The sequence below is a fragment of the Dermacentor andersoni genome, chromosome 3 (assembly GCF_023375885.2).
Source record: "Dermacentor andersoni chromosome 3, qqDerAnde1_hic_scaffold, whole genome shotgun sequence".
NCBI lineage: Eukaryota > Metazoa > Arthropoda > Arachnida > Ixodida > Ixodidae > Dermacentor > Dermacentor andersoni.
In genome coordinates, this window is record NC_092816.1 from 125258323 (window position 1) to 125273761 (window position 15439).

Consider the following 15439-nt stretch of genomic DNA (forward strand, 5'->3'; position numbering starts at 1 on the left):
AAACTCGAATAGACTCCGCAGCAAGTTAGGCTAACTTTGGCCAAGACAACTCCTCGATCTCGGGCCCGAAGCCGCACAGCATGAATCCTCAGCACCCGTCGCCGCATCCTCGTAATTTTGCTGTCTGCGCTGACCCCCTTAGAAATTAGCGAGCGCCCGCTTCCTCTTGTCTTCCGCCTTTTAGTGATCATCGTTCATTGTGAAACACTCAAATTCTCTACTTGTCCACAAGCGGTAGATCGTTGATGTCTCCTGCCGGATATGACTTTCTTGCCCTAATTTATCCCGAAAAATCACAGTTTCCAGCAGGCTTCCCAAACGTTCATCACCCCGATGCAGTTTTATAATATGGCGGAGCTATTACCATCCCCTTCAAGCCACGATGAGTTCTTCTTAACACAAAAATATAGTATCGCTCAGACGTTAAAATTCAAAGAAAAAGACGCTTATGTACAACCATATGCGAAAAACTTCGAGGAAGGTTTAGGTTCACCTGTAAGAGTGGAACGCGATAGCATTATCGGATGCTGTTGACGTCGATCCCGACAACGGATATTCTGCGACACGGGGATCGATAAGAAACAATAGTGGGCCGATCCCGGCGGCTGTGCAGGGCAGAGCAATCGCTCAAACCCGTCAAGGCAGAGGCAGAGCAGTGACTCATCAATAGTTAATACAAGACAGAGAAAGAAATAAATGGTTTGCGTTCGAGTTTACACGTGACAGAATTATGTTTTCTCTTATATTCAAATTAATTTCTAGCATATTCAAATTAGGATGTGACGGAATCGTGTCTGTTGGTTGTGTGTAAGCCGGAATTTACAAATTTGTAACGCATTTTATTTTGAGAAATTGAGTTAGTTGAGTAACGCCTTTGTCGTCTCACGGAGGGCCTGCGCGTTTGTGGATCGGGATGATTTTTTCTGGCGCACACCGCCGCTGTTCGTGCACGCTGACGCCTACACCCGATCTTCTGCGTCAGTTGGGCCCATAACGCTATTATATAAATAGGTTAACATAGTAACTGGAATTCACGGTATAGCCAAACGTTAAGAGCACTGAGCTATCGTCCAATTGTATCTGATTGGTGAATCAGAAGCTCCTGTATCAATTGACAGTGACTCAAAGCACATCAGGGTCCTCAGTAGGTTACCTGCGATTTTCACATGCAAACGACGCTGCTCTCTCCACATTGCACAAAACAGTAACCCCAAAATTGTGGTAGACCATGAAAGTAGTTTGCCTCAGAAGTGGAACTTGCGAGTCGCAGCATTTTAGAGTGCAATTCTTTGGCGCCGGTTCCCGAGTTTCGCGTCGCCATCGGCCTCGCCATCATGCCTCGCATTAACCGAGGTCATCATCCTCGCGCTGCTTTAGCTGCGCACGCTCCTGCTGCCATCTCTCACGGGCGGCGCGAGTATTGATCTCCCCTTGTCCTCCAAAGCCGGATCACGTGTTCCCGGCTAACCTCTCGCCCCCTTTCTACGAGCAGCGTCGTTGCGGTGACTCTCACTGCTACCGTCCACTTCGCCCTCGAAGTCCCATCTCCCGCTATCAGGGCACCGCCGCGGTGCCGGCGGATGGTTCTCCTTGCCGCCTCGCGCATGATCCACGGATTTCCGCTCCTCAGTCTCCGCGTCGCCTGGCTGTGCGGCTCTCAGCAATGCCTCCCGCTTCCCCTTTTGCGGAGCTCGTTCCTCAGTGGCATTGGTTGCATCTTGCAGTGCTTGCGCCTGGCTGTCCTTCTTCCGCCTCCACTCTTGCCCTATACCTCCCCTTATCTGGCGCGGTGCAGTTGTGGTGACTTGAAATACAGTTATACCGTTTCGTCTCCTTACTTCTACTTCCCACCCCAAACTTGTGCGGCCACATTGAGGCCTGTCTGTGGGTGAATGAGTGTGCGACCTAAACTCAATAACCCGCTTCTCCGCCCATTTCGTCATCCCACCTCAGAAGAAATATAAAATAATATTTGCTAATCTCCCTGCTCTCTTCGCGGTGGTGACCTACTGTAAGATGGCGCGATGGTGCGTTGCCGGAGCACCAGCTTCATAGCGGCTGATCGCGGAGTGTGCTGCCCAATCCCAAACGTAGAACCGTCTCCGTTCGGTAATGCGTGTTCTGTATGCGGTTGCGGTTGCCAAATGTTGAAATAAGGCAGCAGCTGCGCTCAACGATCGCATTTCCAAGAAGCGTAATCGTCAGCCATTTTTTTCCGGATCCATCAGGCATCCATTAGGCAAATAAAGCACAGGAAAGTAGGCACACACATTTACCATGCCCGCTTAAATTAATTCCCCAAATGTACAGAGGTAAAGAGGCAATTATACTACATGTCACAAGCTAGTTGCAGCAGCGTGGAAGCTACGAGCGCGCGGCGGTGCTGTCGAGGTGCAACGCCAAACAGTGTGCTCATTGTACGTTGTGTTACGTGGTGTAATCACTACAATATTTGTTGGTGTGCGTATTAATGTATATTACCACCAAAAGACCTTCATCTTGATTATTTTATGCTCCTTACCTATAGTTTTGCAATCTGTTCCTTTTATATTCCCCCAAGACCATTGCAAAAAGTACCTTGCACATTGGAATATTATGTTGCAATTACACCGAAAATAAATCCAAGAGTTCTGCACTGATTTGAGCCTATTGCTCAGAAAATACAGAGATTTTTTGCATGGGCTGGAAGAAACGGAAGAAAGAAATGCAAAAAAAGAGACTTCAGGCTTCGTGCGAAGTAGTACGCCATCACTAGCAAACATAACGTCCGCCGACGTAGTCACGTCTCGTGCACGCCATCCTTCCAAAATTGTAATGCTTCCAGAAAGAGGCGAAGGCGTTGGCTTTAAACGTCTTAGTATCACATCGCAGCGAGTGTGAGGAAGGAACCAGCAAACATTTTATGGTGAAGAGCGGATGTCGGAGAAAGAAAAGGCGGGCAGGGTGTTCACACCTAAGAAGCGTTCTGGTGGAAGATGTAGTGAGCGCAAAAAGAAGCTGGATGACTTCGACGTGGGGTTGTTGCGAAGGGTCGTCTACAACCTTTTTCGGAGAAACTAGATCCCCACTGTCACTAAACTGTTGTGCCCCTTGGAAGGGGCAGCGAGCTGCCTTCTGCATCGACAGCAATTGCCCCCAGGTTGTTGAAGAAACTTCCGATAGAAGAAGCAATCTCTGAACGCAGAGCTCATCAAAGCGACACACACTGTGCAATCTCGCCGCAGCTAGGTGCGTTAGATTGCGCCGTTACAACGCCAAAGTAGTCACACTTTTTACACCGCCGAAACGTGGCTCAATGCCGGCCACACGAGTAGCGAAGTGTGGGTTGACGAAATCGTAGATACCCTGCATAAGGCATGTCGACCCAAGCGGTCAACGGGCCTCCAAAAACCAAATGGGAAAATGCAGCAGGCCACTTGTGATCCACTGGGGCAATGAAAATGGCTTCGTTAAATATGCAACGGTAGTGTTTCGCGCAAAGAGCTCAAGCAAATATCATGAGGCGAATGGAGAGGACTAAGAAATGTGGCTCACTGAGAAATTGCTGCCTCTTCTGCTACATGGACAACGCACCATATCACTCCGTGAATAAGCAATAAGTGCCGCGAATAAGCAGCCTCAAGCAGGAAATACAGGACTGGCTTTCTGTGAAGGGTGTTGCTTATGGCCAGTACATGGTAATGACTAAGCTCATTAAGCTTGTCGAAAACACTAACACGGGTGGCGACTGTTACCGAGTGGACTGAATCGCTGCAGCGTCAGGCAACCTCGTTGTGCGCTTGCCACCCTCTCACTCCGACCTGAATCCGATTGAATTCGCATGGGGTGACGTCAAATGTTTTGTGGCCATGAAAAACAAGACATTTAAGGTGCAAAACGTGGAGCCCTTGGTATGGAATGGGATGCAGCAAGTGAGTGTTGAGAAGTGGTACAAGTACAGCTGCAGTCACTGCTAGAGGGAATGCGACACCCCGTGGCAGCGCTCCGCGGAGCACCACCACCGGCGCCTCGTGAAGTATTGGCAGACTACTCACCATAGGCCGGGGATTTCGCCAATCGCGTTGATTGTGCCTGCGTCACAAGACTTCATAAGGCGCTGGTGGCGGGGTGGAGAGATGCCATGGGTACCACAGTAGTACACGGGTGTAGTATTTGATTGTTTGAATGAGGGGCGTGGGCGCCACCACTCGAGAAAAAAGGGTGAAGGACGAACTGGGCTCGCACTCTGAACCTAACCGGTTAGCACTGCAACCACTGTTGTAAATTTAACCTGCAAATAGTTGCTCGTCTTACTGACTCGCCCTTCGAATAACATTGTCGTGTAGGTGGAACGTTCGCCGTCCTCGCTACGGAGCTCCGAAGCGGCCGCACCGTCGTCTTATCAGCAGTGGCTTAGGATGGAACCACCCCGTCGCCTCCTTCACCTCTGGCGCCAACCACAACGTACGTTACGGTTCCTAGTCTCCGTGATCCTGGAACATTCCCAGCCCAATATGACGTTGACGTCGATGACTGGCTCTGCATGTATGAGCGTGTTAGCCAAACCCACCACTGGGACCCTACCATCATGCTTGCCAATGTGCTCTTTTATCTGGACGGGACAACGCCTGTCTGGTTTCGCACCCATGAGATCGAGCTATCCAGGTGGGAGATTTTCAGAGAGCGGCTTCGCGACCTATTTGGCAACCCGTCATGTCATCAAAAGGTTGCGCGAAAAGAGCTTGTCACCCATGTCCAGTCATCGACCGAATCGTATGTCTCATACATACAGGAAATGCTCGCGCTATGCCGGAAAGTCGACGAGCACATGCCCGACGTTGATAAGGTGGGCCATATCCTAAATCGCAGACGACGCCTTCAATTTGCTCTTTTATAACGACGTTTCTACCAGCGACGCCATCATCAAAGAACGCCACAGCTGCGAAGCAGTCAAAAGCCGCCGCGTCTTCCCACAGTTTTCCCGGCTTCCAGACACCCCTCCCACGTCCTCTTGCTCCGCTCTTACCGCCTCACGACCATTTGAAGAGAACGTCACACGTATCGTTCGCCATGAAATTGAAGCGACGAGTCCGGCCCCCCTTTATCCACGACCCCCTGACGGTACCTTTGACCAAGCGGCTCCCACTATTTCCAATATTCAAGCAGTCGTGTGGCAAGAAAACGACAGTCTTCGCATCCCTACCGCCTGGTCTGTCTCCCGACCTGATTTGGCACCCATTCCCATGTCCACAACCTCTAATGGCTAGTGTTTCGCTCCCAGACCTTGCAATCCTGCTGAATGGCGAACCCCAGACGACAAACCGATCTGCTTCCGCTGCCACCACGTTAGTAATGTATCCCGCCACTGCCGCACCACCTGGATGCCGCCATACTGGAGCTCATTCCCTGCCCCTCGCCAATACGCCGACGCTCGCCGTTGTTCGCCGTCTGTACCCTACTTCTGATGCCCCTGACAGCCGCTCCTCCGTGCGATCGCCGTCGCCTCAACGCCGTCACTCCCCGTCACCCCAACCTCACCGCTTTTCCTCGCCAAACCGACGGAAGGAAAACTAGGCCACGCAACTCTTCGAGGTAGTGCTGCCTCACATTCATCCTGTTCAAATCCTCTGTTGACGCTCCTCACCAACACAAACCTGATTGAAGTAGACGTAGATGGTGTTCCTTTGATGGCATTAATTTATACTGGAGCCCAAGTATCCATAATAAGCGCTAAGCTATGTCGTCGCCTCAAAATGTTCTTACGCCTGCAATCACTCGAAGCGCAACGTCGCAAATGGTGCCATTGTTTCCGTCAGGGGTATGTGCACTGCTCGCATAGGAATTGCTGGCCGTCAAGTTCCTGTCCTGTTCACCGTGCTGACCAGTTGCCTCATGACCTAATCTTCAGACTCGGCTTTCTGACGACGCATTCTGCCCTCATCGACTGTTCCACCAGTACGCTGTGCCTCGAGCTGCCTCTTCTTCCAAGCGTTCGCCCCGAACAATCGAACACCCTCTGCACTACAGCGTTTGTTCGCTTACCTCGAAAAGCCCTAACCATCCCCGAATAGGCCTCGACGGCAACCTTGCCTGATGGTGACTTTGTCGTCGCACCTATTCGTGATGCCCTCCTGGCGCGCGACATTTATGTGCCACACTCCGTCGTGACTCTTGCCGCTAATCGGTCCCCGTTATCAATTTTGGCCACGCTCCGGCCAGTGACAGACGACCACATCACGGCTTTTGCAGCCGACGCGTCTCCAGAACCTCCTGATTACCCGCAGGATGCCTTGAACCTTGACGGCCCATTACGTGCCAGGGTCAATCCGGTCCTCACACCTGATCAAGCAGCCGCCATATATCGTTTTTTGCTTTCCTATCGTGACATATTTGACACTGGCAATCGACCACTTGTTTAGACGTCCCTTGTTAAGCTTCAGATGATCACTGGTGATGCTGTTCCCGTTCACCGCTGACCGTATGTCTGTCCACGGCAGAGTGGCAAGTTATTCAGCGGAAAGTATACAAGGTGCTCGCCAGAGGCATTGTTTAGCCCTTGTCGAGTCCTTGGGCGTCGCCGGTCGTGCTCTTTAAAAAGATGGCACATGGCGTTTATGCGTTGATTACCGCCACCGAAACCAAATTACCAAAAAGAACGTTTACCCTTTACCACGAATCGACTACGCTCTTGATTGCCTTCACGATGCCAAATATGTTTCGTCCATCCACCTCCGACCTGGTTATTGGCTGATTTATTTTGATGAGCAAGATCAAGAAAAGACCGCTTTCGTCACTCCTGATGACCTCTACAAACAAAAGGTTATGCCGTTCGGTTTATGCAATGCCCCTGCCACGTTCGAACGGATGATTGACCCTCTGCTTCAAGGTTTCAAATGGTCCACTCGGCTTTGTTACCTCGACGACGTCCTTGTGTTTTCTCCTAAATTTGAGACACACCTTGAACGCGTCCCAGCTATCCTTGACGTCTGCCGCAAGGCTGGGCTCCAATTAAACTCATCGAAGTGCCACTTCGGGTGCCGACAGATTGAAGTGCTAGGTCGTCTCGTCGATGCTTTCGGAGTGCAACCCGACCCGGAGAAGGTTCGAGCAGTAACGGATTTTCCTGTACCTCAGTCTGTCAAAGACACGCGGAGTGTTGTGGGGCTCTGTTACTGTTACAGCGCAACATACAACGGAAGAAACAAGCCGAGCTGGCCTGATAAAGGAACAGAGCACTCTGTTCCTTTATCTGGCCGCCTCGGCTTGTTTCTTTTTTTGTATGTTGCGCTGCACCAGTTCTAGAATGCAATACCAACTCGCCCAATCTTCAACCCTAGGGGCTTTGTTGTTATTTCCGAGAGTTTGAGAAAGATTTCGCAGCAATCGCTTGACCACTCACTGAACTTCTGAAGAAAGACGTGCCTTTAACGTGAAGTTCCCCTCAGGCTGCCGCGTTTTCACGTCTTATCACGATTCTCACCAATCCACCGGTCTTGGCCACATTAACCCATCCGCACCTACAGAGGTCCGAACCGATGCCAGTTGTTATGGGGTCGGCGCCGTCTTATCGCAACGCTAAAACGGACACCACCGCTTAATAGCCTACGCTAACCGCTTCTGACAGCTGCAGAGCGCAACTATTCGATTACTGAACGTGAATATCTTGCTCTCGTCTCGGCTGTTTCAAAGTTCCGCCCTTATTTATGTGGCAAGCCGTTCTCAGTATTCACAGACCATCATGCGCTCTGTTGGCTTTCGCCACTCAAGGATCCTACTGGCCGGCTCGGTCGTTGGGCCCTCCGACTACACGAATATGCCTACAATATGACTTATAAGTAGAGACGCCAAAACCAGGACGCAGATTGCCTCTCTCGCTACCCAGTCGAAGACGCGACCTCTACATGTGATACTGACACCGACGCCTGTGTTCTCTCTGTTTTTCCACTGCTCCATGTCGCTGACGAACAGTGCCGTGACTCGTCCTTGCGTATCATCATTTACAGCCTCAAATCGTTACTTGCCGACAGTTCCCTTCGCTTATTCACAATTCTAGATAGCCTACTCTACCGTCACAACGTTCGCCTCAACGGCCCTGCATTATTCCTTGTGATCCCTAAATACATTCGCTCGGCTGTTCACCACGAACCTCACGACCTCCCCATTGCCGGTCACCTGGATGTCTCACGTACCTATGAGCGCATCCGCCAACGCTTCCTTTGGCCAGGGCTCGCTCCGTTCGAAGATACGTAACTGCGTGTGAGAAATGCCCGCGACTCAAGATACCATCGACGCTCCCTGCTGGGTACCTTCAGCCAGTCGACATTCCCGCGGAACCATTCTTTCGGGTTGGTTTGGACTTATTTAGCCCTTGTCCTCTTTCTACTTGTGAGAACAGGTGGATTGCTGAAGCCACGTATTCCGCCACGCGCTACGTGATCACGCGAGCACTTCCTACAAGCTGCGCCGGAAATGTCGGCGATTTTCATCTGCGCGAGTTGATTTTATTACATGGAGCTCCGTGACAACTTCTCACAGACCGTGGCCGGACATTCCTACCAAACGTTTTGGTTGACATCCTGCAGTCCTGTGCCACGCGGCACAAGCTATCTATGTCATACCATCTACAAACAAATGTCCTCACTGAGCGCCTCAATCACACTCTCAAAGACATGCTCGCGAAATATTTCTCTTCAGACAACACTGACTGGGACCTCGTTCTAGCGTTTGTCACATTCCGTGTCCGACTAGCCAGCCATGGCATGTCCCACTAGCAGTGGCTGCGCCTGTACTTACAGCACGTTCTAGACCAAGAAGACTGAATGAAAAATGTGGATCACATCATTGATGATGCTGTTGTCAATCCGCGCCCAGTGGTAGTGAACCTTGGGGAGGACACGAGTAGTGATCGCGCAATTTGTGCTGATGAAGATGACCTCGGGTGTGAGCTTTTGTGAAGGCCTCCATCTAGACAGGGTATGCATTCTGTGTGTATTCGGTGTATTTTAGGTGTGTATGTTTGAAGCGTACATAACGTTTAAAATTATACCTGTCAGGTAAAGCCTTTTGTTTTGAAGAATTTTGCGATAGGTTAGGCAGTTGTACATCTGAAATACTTTTTTTACTTTTTGCTGCAGCTTTGTACTTGCTGAACTAACTTGCTTGTTAACTCAACCACGAGGAATGGCAAGGCGTTCTATGAACACATTAGGTGTGAGCCCTTTTTATAAGCGTCGTCGAACGTTTGCGTGATAAGTAGTTATGCGCAGGGCCGTCATGTGAGGTTGGAATAATGCCTTGAAGCTGCATTTCTACTTTTGGGGGTGGTTTTCTTGTTTTTCATATTTTGAGTTGCCTCTTTCAGCGCAGACTGAATTCATGTTTATTACCGAATTAACTGCAAACGTTTTAGTGCTAATCTGCAAAGACCAAAGTTAATGGTTCTGAAACAACTTTTTGTGCAATAAGTACGCCATCGTGCAGACCACATATACATAATACTGAAAAATTTCTTAAAAGAGCCTGTGTATTTTATGGGTAACTTTCTGAAGTGCACAAATGAAAACTTGTCCTTTCAGGCTATCTACATCTGTACTCATGTTAGACAACTGTCTTATTTTGTTTTGTTTATTTCTTAGTTAGCATATTTTTAAATATATTTCTTAAGTAAAATGAACAAAATCCGGCCAGCGTTCGCAGCGTTGCAATCGACTTGTGAGATGCACTATAGACCTCGACAATGTGGTATATTTCAAGTGTAAGTGAGCACTTATCAACCAAAATAATCGATATTTTGGACCGTTCAGCATTGCCTGGTTAATGAGCATCGCAGCAGGTTCCACCACACCCGTTTACTCGACGACATCGCTTTCGATGAGCCCCGGTGGCACAACTTTCTTTCACGGAGCCACACCGTCTTTTGTGACAGCTAGGGAATCCTTAAAAAAAATATCTGCCAGAACAGCATAGTTTCGTTCTATTATAAGAGGTTTCTTACATATCCAACATAGGTTAACTTCGGAGTTAAACGATTTGCAATATATGAAACAAATTTCAGAAGAACTCGCCGGTATGAGCTTCGCAGATATCGTTTTATTTTTCTTTTATTTATTTATACATGCGGCAACTAAATTTTCTAACTTGCTTTTTCTTGGAAAAAATATGCGATAAAGCAAGAACTACACAACAGTCCACTTTCATGTTTTCCTTTAAGTATGAATATTCATGCTTTTATTTTTCAGGATATTGGAGATGATGTACTTTATAGGATGACGCCAAACATTGCATACTCGTGTCCACTCGGAAAATGCAAGAACGGGACCTGCGTGAGAAACGGAAAGCATGAGACCTGCTACAGGAGAAATATGCGTGAAGAACTTGAGTAAAGCTTCGGCTCTATGTCGAGAGTTTCGCACCACCATCAGACGTTGTTATTGGTTTCTTTTTAGTTGAGTGGGTTTATCAACGTAATGTGTTCTTGCACATTATGTGTCAAAGGTGAATGTCACTTGCCTTCGAACAAATCTGCCTTTTCGAAATGGGCAGATTGGTGAGATGTATTTCACCCACCAAGCATGGTGCTCTCAAGAAGAGCTTCTGAGAACAGCGTTTTGTGCAAGAATAATAAAAAAAGAAAGCCCTTGTAGAAAAATAACATTTAATAATAAATGTACAATTAAGTAACACAAGAATTGAAACTAGGTAAGCAAAATGCCTATTTATTGTTGTATTATTATTATTTTCATAATATTGATATTTTGGGTAAAATCTTCACATCAGACCTTCTTCATCTGCACATATTATTATCGACTCATGTCATCATAGTACCTCTACATTTCACCATCAGAAGTGCGACTTCTTTCTCGTTGTGGCTCGGAATCTTCGAGAATAAGGTGCCTCATAAGTGCTGGATGGTGCTCCTTGGCCCCCAAGTCCTCTCACTGTTTCTCCTTGGAGTTGTGCTCGCGTCGTCGCATCACTCCACCGTGTGCTCCAACGTCCAGTCAATAACCATCTTGTACAACTGACGCCGCCGGCTCTGCCCAGTCTTCTTCCGTGTGGACGATCAAGAGCCGTCAGCGTGACCCCAAAGTATTCGCCGGCTTACGCGGTGAAGGCGTGGAAAACTGGTTTGATATCTAGGTCGAGTCAGTTACTACAATAAAAAAATTAAATTATGGAGTTTAACGTGCCAAAACCACTTTCTGATTATGAGGCACGCCGTAGTGGAGGACTACGGGAATATCGACCACCTGGGATTCTTTAACGTGCACCTAAATTAACTACACGGGTGTTTTCGCATTTCGCCCCCATCGAAAAGCTACCGCCGCTGCCGGGATCCGATCCCGCGACCTCGTACTCAGCAGCCCAACACCATAGGCACTGAGCAACCACGGCGGGTATGTTACTACAATAGGTGTGAGAATTCTCATAAACTTGACAACCGTCCCTTTCTACCTCTCTAGCGTCGCTAAAACTTGATTCTTGAACCATGATGCCGGCTTCCTTGACTGGAACATTGCCACGCAGAATTTGCTTGCCATTTTGGGTGTTACTGCCCTTCAGACTGAAATCACGAAAGAAAGCTCGGCCAGTGTGTTAAATTTTCCGGGCAGTCGTACACGTCTTACGTTGAAGATGTCCTCGCCCTGCGCCTGCGTGTAAACTCCACTATGTTGAAAAGCGACCAAATCCGCCACATAATCAATGCAATTAACACTACTAGCTTGAACGTCCAGGCTACACAGATCACTACTACAGTGCCAGATGTCATCGCCGTCTGCCAGCGCCTTGAGGAATCGGAATCCCTTCGCGTTTACGCAGATTCACATGACGGTCGTCTCCCTGCGGCTACGCACCTGCGCACTTTGATCCGTACCATCGTACGTGAGGAACTCCACGCGCAGTTTTTCCCCTGCCTTTTCCCTGTTTTTCTGGCACCATCGCATGATTCCAAAGGCATCACCATCGATGCCTCTGGCATCGCAGCTTGCGGGAATCATTAGAGAGCTTGCGTCTACTCCCCGTGCCATTTGTTCTGACGCTACCAGCACTCCTACTGCAACTACATATGCCGACATCACCGTAATGTCCTGATTTCCGCCCACGCCAGGGACCACATCTGAACACACATCCATGGCTTCAACATAGACCCAGATTTGTGGCGGACCTTCCTACCCTGCCTGGCGTCCTACCCATCCTCTTTGTTATTACAGCGGCTACAGAGAGCACATTTCCCTGTTCTGCCAACGGCACCAACAGGACGAGAGGCGCGGTTACGTTCCTCAAGAGCACTCCGATACCCGTCCCCCTATGCCTTACCAGCTGATGACTTTTGCAAAGGAGAGCGCAGAAGTGGAGCGAAAAAGGGAGACGTGTACAGGAAGGATGGAAGGAAAGAAGAACAGGAAGGGCTATGCAAGCTGGTAAAATCTTGCAAAGGCGACGGCATCAGGGTACTCTTTGCTGCAAAACCCCACAAACCGATATGTCCCTTCACGAGCCATAATAACCGAAATAGATAGTTGACAGCGCAACGTTAGTGTTTTTTTTTTTGTGCACTTGTGCTCAAGTATTTGAACAGTCACGTGCAGACTGAGGAAGGGTTATTTTATTCTGTACTGCATGACGAACTATTTTCACTGTCCGGGAAGCAATTGATACGATATCGTTGCCTTTCAGAACGACTGCCTTATCCCGGCAGAGGGTTTTGTTCTGCTTTTGGACTGCTACCTCGCCTGTACCATGGTTGAATTTGACACTGAGATTCACACTCAGAAAAAGGGGATATCTATTCAATCGTGTGTGGATTACATTTTGTGTAATTTTAGCCCAGTTTGACTGTTTGCTTCAGCAAAAATTGTACCAGGGCATTTTTCTTAAAGCTCATAGATATGTGGACCATATTCTTTTGATCTATTCCACATAATGACATAAGTACTGCAGCAGCTGAGTGAGTGTTACTTTGTTTTAAATAATGCTCGCTCTCGTTCTCTTCTACAATCGAAGTTCCTGACAATGACACACCCGTTTTAGATTAGCGCTCTATTTCAACTGTGACAAACGCCTTTGTAAGGAATATTTGTGGCGTTCTAAGGAGGCCATTTTATCTTTTTCCTCTCTCGTACCAAACTAGTAAAACGAGACAAAGCTTCGTTGTGCCTCAAGTCATCCCTGACAAAGTCTTGTGCACGCAGGGTCTGTCATATTTTTACCTACAAGTGTCTCATCTGAAAGCCTTGGGATTCTCTTCGCGTGTGCTAGTCCCTATGGGTTCAATTCCTTTAAAGAAGCTCCAGGCACCACCCAATGATATGGCATGCTCGAGGCCAAAGAAGTTTGTTGTGAAGCCATATGTCCACATGATTTCACACGATTTCACACAACCTAAAATAAGATCGGGCTAGAACACGGCGTTGACCTCGTCTTCACAGCTCCTCTAAAGCTTTCTCGGTTGTGCGCCCTTGCAAACGGCCATAAGTAGAACAATACCTGGGAAATAAACACACGAAACCCCTCGCCTCCTGTGCCACCGAAGTGGCATGTAGGATACCATTCGACTGTGGGAAAGTTTACATTTGACAGACAGGGTGCTGTCTAAATGAAAGGCAAAGAGAACATTCGTCATCTTTAAAGGCGCTGAGCAACAACTCCACGCACCTTCCTGCGCACTCCATGGATTGTGGCTGCAAAGCCCTTTTCGATAAGACCGAGATTATAAGCAGATCTAAAGGCAGACTCGAAAGGGAAGTCCTCGAGGCTGGCCAGATTCACGCTCATACCAACCTTTGTATCAGTGCTCCGTCAGTGCATCTGATGGACAAGGCATTTAAGCTCCTCGCCCTTGGCTGCAGTTTCTACGGCCCCTCTTCTGTCCCTCTGCCCCGAAGGTTCTTTTGGAATAATTTCTGTGAGGCCACTTGCACATGCGTTGTGGCTATCACCTACGCTGTGGCGGTCATTATTGATGTAGTGATGCAAGCTCCCTTGTTAGGCAATTTTTATATAAAAAAGTTTGACGTTTTACACAATTTTCTATGGCATTGCATGGGCAATAACGTTCCTGGTGGTTTATCTCTGAAAATATACTTAGTTGCAAGTGAACACCCTTCCTGTTAAAGTCTCCCTTTTCCGCACCGCTTGCGCGCTCTGTTTTCCAAAAATCATATCAAACCAACTAGCCCAACAGACTCTATTCTATTGTTACCGGCGAAAGACATAGCTATCTTCTACGCACCGTTCGCTGCGCCTCCTTAGACAGCCGATATGTCGTCTCCCACCTACCGTTAACCTCGGCGCCGTCACGTAACCCACGCCGTCGCTTAGTGTCCCCACTTCAGCCCGCCTCACAGGTCCCTGACCTCCACTCAGAAAACTCCACGCTGCCGTTTTACGAGGATAAACTGCGTCTATTCGACTGCCTATAATTTATCCAGAGCGCCCGTCGAATCTATTATTAGTGTTTGTGTAAAATGTTCATGCTGAAGCTCTTATTAACACTGGTGCCGCCATTTCTATCATTTGAGCTGATGCTGATTTCTGATCCCTTCTATGAAAAGTTTCCATGCCATGCTGCGGCGCTTCTTTGCATGGAGCAAATAATAGCTGAAGTCACCCGACCGCGCAATGTACAGTTCGCGTGTCTATAGATGACACCCGTCATCACATAGTATTTGCGGTGCCAGGTGAGTGCACCAACATATTTATTTTGGGTTGGGATTTCTTGTCGTCGGCCTGCGCGTTTATCAGTTGTCGCCAGAGGCTCCTTTCCTGTACGGACACCAGTAAGCAATGCCATTCTAGAGATTATCCGCATAGCCTTTGCTTAACAGCCGCAGGTTATGTGCTTCGGCTGTCTAGAGAACACATTATCGCGGTTCGCGCCGCCGAGATTGTACACGGTGACGTGTTCATTCACTTTATTGGCCGCATTCCATGTATCGGAATTGTGATCGCTCCTAGCCTTCTTTGTGTCATTGATGGGTGCACAGTGGTTAGTGCATTAAATACTACACCCTGTCTAGAATTGTTGCCCTATGGATGAACTATCACATGCGCTGTTGATATTCAACCAGTTCTCCTCCTTGCTTTGACTGGTGCACCGACGGAGTCAACTTTGCCTCCTCACGACTCTACTTGCTCTCTTCTGATAAGTACCATCAGCCTGCAAATTTTTCTCCTACTCAGACTAGAGATTACTCTATTTGTTGAAAAAACAAGGAGCCTTGTTCAACGCCCATTCTCCCGTCCTAGATAAAGCGCGTGCCGTCACTCATCGCATTCAAACCGATGGCTCCCGTATCGTTCACCGGCGTCCATATAGAGTGTCTCTTACCGAGCGCGAAAGTATCGAAAAAAATTTTGCTACATGCCTGACTGGAATATAATACGCCCTTCGTTAAGTCCCTCGTCTTCTCCAGTGGTTCCTGTACAGAAAAAGGCCGGCTCAGCACGCCTTTGCGTC

The 15439-nt window shown here is 48.4% G+C and overlaps 1 protein-coding gene across 1 annotated transcript in view; it reads left to right on the top strand.

The window, feature by feature from the left end:
* LOC126538493 (evasin-1-like) overlaps positions 1-10399 on the top strand; it is a 72168-nt gene extending 61769 nt beyond the window's left edge. Inside the window, exon 6 of the mRNA XM_050185339.2 lies at positions 10218-10399. Coding sequence (XP_050041296.1) covers positions 10218-10361 — 144 coding nt within the window. The 3' untranslated portion in view covers positions 10362-10399. The remainder of the gene's footprint in view (positions 1-10217) is intronic.
* Positions 10400-15439: the final 5040 nt, after the last annotated feature.